We start from the raw sequence: 6,429 nt of genomic DNA on the forward strand, positions 1-6,429 counted from the left end.
CAATAAAGCCGATGGTATTGAGGGTAGTAGTGAAGGAATGACATACGCTGAGGAAAAACTGGAAGTCGAGACCAAGATTGGTGAAGAAACAACAGAAACGGTAAACATTGATCTAAATCCAGGTGATGAAGGTGAAATAGACGAAGAGGAAGCTCTTACAAGAGATAATGAAGATCAGGAAGGAAGTGTAAGAATGGATAAATTTCCTGATGCCATTGCGTACTTGGAAGAGCTTGCTGCTAATCTCACTAGTAAAGGTGTCGAGGACGATGATGGACCATATCATTCTCGTCGAATCTTTGAATCTGATTTCGCTGCCATGAAGCGGAATTTTCGAATCTTTGTGTACCCTCACGACGAGCGCAACCCATTTCATGTAATTTTTCAGGCAACTAACGCTAAAAAGTTGCCCTGGGCAATTACGCAAGCGAAGAGTTCTTTCACCAAGGACTTCTGCAAAGCGGTTTCATAACAAAGGATCCATCCAAGGCCGATTTCTTCTTAATGCCAATTTCAATCACCAAAGCACGCTTGGACAAGCGCATCGACGTCGGAGGCTTGCAGAAATTCTGCACAAAATATGTTCAAGATATGCGTTCGCAATGGAACTACTGGAATCGTAGCAGCGGAACCGACCACTTCTACTTGTCGTGCCACTCTATTGCTCGCAATGCAATGGACGGAATACCGGAGGTGCGACAAAATGCAATCCAGCTGCTCTGCCCTGCTAGCTACTTTCTTGCGTATAACATAACGCACAAGGACGCTTCAGTGCCGCAAATCTGGCCCCGAATTGGACGAGAACCCAAAGAGGTCGGCACTATCACTCAGAGGTCCGTCCAAAAGCTCCATACTCCATACCTTGAACTTATTTTTATTGTCAATTACCACGCCAGTCTTACAGGAATCTCAATTCACTTGTTTTGCAGAACAAGATTGGCTTTCTTCGCAGGTGCCCTCAACTCCCCCGCACGACAGGTACTTAAAACCATCTGGGGTAACGACGACAAAATATTCGTTCAGGATGGCCGCACTCCGTTTCCTTACTCAGAGGGTTTGCTGACCAGCAAGTTCTGCCTTCACGTGAAAGGTTTTGAAGTCAATACAGCGCGTCTTGGGGACGCCATGTACTAAGGGTGTGTTCCTGTGGTGATCGCAAACTATTATGACCTTCCCTTCCAAGACATCTTGGACTGGACAAAATTTTCCCTTGTGGTGTCGTCCCTGGACATTTCCCAGCTGAAGGATATTCTTGAAGCGGTGACGCCTCAGCATTATGCGAAGCTTCACAAGCACGTGCTGCAGGCGAGGAAGCACTTCATATGGCACACTCCTCCTGAAGAGCACGACGCTTTCAACACGGTGATGTATGAGCTCTGGAAGAGACGGCATACAGTTGGACGTCCCTTGTAGATTGTGACCTTGCTGCCATGGAATTGTAATACGTTTCGATCGCGTGCAGATTTGCAGCGATTGATGCAGCTCTGATCCTCGTGTGTCATACAAAACCGACCTGAGGTCGGTGAGACTAGACGTTACAGTGCAGCAGATCATAGAATATGAGAAAGCTTCAGCGAGACGGAAATGGCTGCTGCCTTAAATTCTTCCGACTTCGAAGTCATGCCTACGTAGAATGTGTTCAACAGCCAAATGGGTGTTCTTTCCAATCATGACTACCATTCAAGTTTATAATCATGAGCTTGTTTGACATTTTAACTTTCACATTACATTAACACAAACTTAGACACTATGCTTCTGGCGCCTTTAAATTATCTAAAGCTTTTATTAACGATTTTCTCTTTTGTGTGTAAATTGGTTTTATGAAAATTGGTCAAATTGTTTAGATTTTGATTTATTATTCTATAAAATGATTATTTAAATTGATTTTTTGAAAGTATTTGTAAATGTATGTTTGAGTGTATATATTCATTACTTTGTTTCATTTTGTATACTAAATTACATTTCTAATTGTTTAAGTAATCTGTTTATACAATATGGTGTATTGCACATAATCACAAATGTTATAGAATTTTAAGAAAATCGTCTTAAGTTTTGTAATGAAAACATGTGAATACATATATATCTATATATATAAATATATATGTTTGTTTAACAGAAACAAATATACAATGATTGTAAGATAGATGATTTGTGAATTATTGGTTTATATATATATATATATATATATATATATATATTCTTGTCTCTATTGTTGATCAAATTTCCATTTAATGTGTGTATTTTTATGTATTTTTCCTTTAATTGATAATATTAATAAAAAATTACTACATTTGGGTTTATGTGTTATGCCTATTTTATTGTTAATTTTTTTTCTGTATATTTTTTTCATGTTTTGTGTAGTTGCATTTTATTTTTCTTTCCTACAGCATTTTCAAGGTTATGTGTTTATTTATTTATTTATTTTGGTATATTTTTTTTTATTCATAATTCAATTTAGTTTTTGTTTGATATTTACAAAATTTATTAGCATAAATCTTAGCCACATTGTTTAGATTTAGATTTATTATTCTATTGCATATTACTATGTATAAATAACTTGATTCAACATATAATTTGCAAAACAGAGTAAGGGCTTTAAGTTCTGCTTTTTAAATATTTTAAACTAAAATTTTAAATTTTAAATGAATGAGGTTTAAAAGAAATTTATTATAATCTTTAAAAATGCTAAGTGGTTTATATAACGATAGTCTGCATTACAATTTTAGGTATTAAATTTTATATATTTTTCTTTGTTTATTATTTTAAATAAGAAACTTATTATTTTTTTATGAAATCTTATTACGAATATATATATATATATATATATATATATATGGCACATCTTTTTATAAAAATTATCAATTTTTCTTTCAAAAGAGCATATTGAGAACCTTCAATTAGAAAAAAAAAAAAAAAAAAAAAAAAAAAACTACACTGAATAAGTTCTTAAAATATACTCAAAATCGATATTAAAATTTAAAATTTAATTTTTAATTTTTAATTTATTTTTTGTAATTTTATGGGTTTTTTTTTTAAAAAATATATTTTGGATATTTAAAAAAATAGGAGTTATATTTGTCGTTAATAAAATAAAATTTATTTGTATATTAGAAAAATTAGGATTTTCTTCATTAATCTAAATTAAATATTTGTATAAAAATAATTAATTATAGTATATTAATTACTACATATTAATTATTAGAGATAAATTAATATATAAATAATCAATTATTAGTTCTTCATAATTAATTAGGTTTTATTTTTTTGTGTTAATTTTTTTTTTTCCATTAATGTGAAAGAACCTCAAATTATTATTTGCGGTTTCCTATTACATGAAGTAGTGCTTGAAAGTGCACCAAGCACTTGACTAAGGAAGATAGAATGGAAATTGCATTAAAAAAATCTTAATTCTAATAAAATACTAAATAAACTCTAATTAAACTTTAACAATACTAAATAAGCTTTAATCAAATTTGAAAGAAATCTTAAAGAAATTACAAAAGAAACAATAAGAAATCTTAAAGGAGTTGAAAGAAAATCCACAATAAACCTTATAAGAATCCTTAAGAAGCCTTAAAATTTTTTAAAATAATCACAATTATATCTTAAATAAATCTCAACTAGTTTCTAATTTGACCCTAATTGAAATCCTAATAGATTTCAATCAAACCCTAAACAAATCCTAAATCCTAAATCAAATCCTAAATCTTAAATCAAATTCTAAATCAAATTTTAAATCCTAAATCAAATCCTAAATCAAACCTTAGATCCTAAATTAAATCCTAAACTAAATCCTAAATCAAACCTTAAATCAAACCCTAGACCAAACCCCAGATCCTAAATCAAATGCTAAATTAAATCCTATACAAACTCTAAATCCTAAATCAATTCCTAGATCAAATCTTAGATCCTAAACTAAATCCTAAATCAAATCCTAGATCAAACCCTTGATCCTAAACCAACCCTAATCCTACTCAATCTAATCCTAGTATAATTTAGAACCTCAATATCTATCAATTGAACTATTGATCTTGCTTAAAAATTTTCATACCTTTCAACAACTGACTTGGCAACAAGTACACAAAATTTGAAGATAACCCTACATACCAAATGGAAGAAAAATCCTAAATTCTACTTAGGAGTTGGCTAGCCTTCTACTCCAATCTAAATATTGAACTTCTAGTGCCAATATTTTCTTATTGAATTGTTTAATTATTTTTAAATTTTACATATATATAGAAAATTAAATCTATTACTTTTAAACACAAATTTTATTTCAATCCAACCAATAGATTGCTAAAGATCTTAGAAATCCTAATTGCCTTTCAAAGTCTAATTTTTGAGACCTCAACCTACTTGAAATTTGATAGCCTTCACTTCAACTCTTTGATCAAGCTCAAACTTACAGCATACAATTTAAACAATTATTTTCATAAGACATCAAATTTTGAATTGTAGATCTACTACCAAACTCATGAAATTCTCTAAAATATAATATCCTTTTTATTTCACAAATTTCAGATTTATCCAAAATAACTATAACTTTGCAAAGCTCTTCCAAAGTCATTACATACTTAATTCTCTCAAAATCAATGCTCAAAGAAACCTTATTAAGTCTGCTCTTAAATTCCACTCTTTGATTTGCCAAAGAATCCCAAAGTTTTGGTAGGTGCTTGATTTTCTACCTCAGGGTCTGATTTCGATCCATGTTGATAACTGGTCCTCTATGGATATCAAATTATGCTCTTTTGAGCTAATTTTTATTCCAATCAACTCCTAACTTCTTCTTACATATGTTCATATTCTTTATATTTCTAATCTATCTTGTTTTGCCTTATTTGTGGCCTTACAAAGTAAGTAGAAGCCTACTTTGCAAAAAGTAGCATTTAAATCTTTAGTTCTACTTTCTTTTGGACTATTGTCTATTTACTAAGATAATTTGCTATAATATTTGAAGTAAGATATTCTATAATATAATAGATTCTTCACCCCTTTCACCTATTATTTGTATTACATTACAATAGTGTGTAACTATATCACCAATTTGGATGTTATATGTTACATCTAATAGCATGCATACTTTGCCACATAATTTTTCAATGCCAAACTTATCTACAATTCCTCACGTAAGCTAATTCTTGAAATAAAATAAACTCAAAGTTATAGATTTGGTAATAAGTAGTCTTTTAATAATTAAGAGATTGCAAAAATAATTTTAGAAGTTCTATGATAATAATTCCGTCCTCTCTTTATCAAAGAGCCTTAGATTGGATAGCACCTATACATAAAGATGTAATGGTTTTTTTTCCAATTTATGCATAAAAAGACTTCTAATTTATTTAAAGAGTCACATGCAATGATTTGAAAGATAAAGAATTTTAATAGACTATACGGCTATATAGATAAGGTAAAGAATAGACACAATAATGGATGCGACAAAATATTTAATCAAAATATTAGTATTAATTAAATCCAACAAAGATTTGTAAGTATCATACAATCCTATTGAATCTTATTAATGTCTAATCTTAATCTCTAAATGTCTTGTTATAATTTTAATAATACCTATTCATTTTCAAAAGTTATAAAATTTTAAACTCTTCATAAACTTAAAAATCCTAATTTTGATTCTAAATCCCAAGAACATTTATATGTATAAAATTTGAAATTTTAATTTTTAATCTAATATATTATATTTATAGATTTATATGTATAATTTTTTAATTTTTAATCTAATACATTTTATTTATAAAATATTCTAATTAAATTCTAAAATTTAAAATTTTCTCTAAATATTTAATTTTAACTTTTAAATTAAAAAATTCAAAGGATTGTATGTAAATTCTATATACTAGATTAAAAATTGAAAGTTCGAATTTTTATTAGAAAAATAAAATCCTATATATTAAATATTTTATAAATTTATAAATCCTAATTACAATCTTAAGAGGTACTTAGGATTGAAAAAGAAAAGATGAGAAGCCACAATGTTATATACTTTTAGTCACTTAAAACATAAAATCTCAAAAATATCACAGTGCTTGGTTACAATTGTTTTTTAACTCTATTTTTAGAATACCTAAGTAGGTTGAGATCTTCAAATTAATTTTACAATTAATGTATAAGTATCTTACACACTCAATATTGGTTAAGCCAACATACTAATTATGAAGCTACTATAAATAATAACTCTTAAAATGACATCAACATTAAAGATGTGTTCAACTCATTTTAAGATAATCCAACTTTGTCATTAAAATTCTTATCTCAAATACAAGCAACTTATCAACAACAACAAAAGGTACAAATTTCCTTAAGCACCTTATTTATGGCACCATCTACTTTTAAAATAACAATAAAACTTATACTTTGTAGATCTTAACAAACACTACTACTATTGTATTTTTATAGAAAAATTATTCAATTCGG

General features: G+C 28.9%; 1 protein-coding gene across 1 annotated transcript; it reads left to right on the plus strand.

The window, feature by feature from the left end:
* Positions 1-504: 504 nt before the first annotated feature.
* LOC112279829 (putative glycosyltransferase At5g03795) lies at positions 505-1,413 on the plus strand. Its single transcript, XM_090248586.1, has 3 exons — positions 505-833; positions 930-1,090; positions 1,184-1,413. Exons 1-3 carry the CDS (start codon positions 505-507, stop codon positions 1,411-1,413), a joined length of 720 nt encoding a protein of 239 aa, XP_090104712.1.
* The last annotated feature ends 5,016 nt before the right edge of the window (positions 1,414-6,429 follow it).

The sequence above is a fragment of the Physcomitrium patens genome, chromosome 3 (genome assembly GCF_059467195.1).
Source record: "Physcomitrium patens ecotype Gransden chromosome 3, ASM5946719v1, whole genome shotgun sequence".
In the NCBI taxonomy this organism is placed as follows: Eukaryota; Viridiplantae; Streptophyta; class Bryopsida; order Funariales; family Funariaceae; genus Physcomitrium; species Physcomitrium patens.

What these genes read in the sequence shown, in the direction of transcription:
- LOC112279829 (XM_090248586.1), top strand. Translation starts at nt 505, where the DNA reads ATGCCAATTTCAATCACCAAAGCACGCTTGGACAAGCGCATCGACGTC. An exon ending in GTCGGCACTATCACTCAGAG is followed by an intron (nt 834 to 929) that starts GTCCGTCCAAAA and finishes CTTGTTTTGCAG; the next exon opens with AACAAGATTGGCTTTCTTCG. An exon ending in GTTCTGCCTTCACGTGAAAG is followed by an intron (nt 1,091 to 1,183) that starts GTTTTGAAGTCA and finishes TTCCCTTCCAAG; the next exon opens with ACATCTTGGACTGGACAAAA.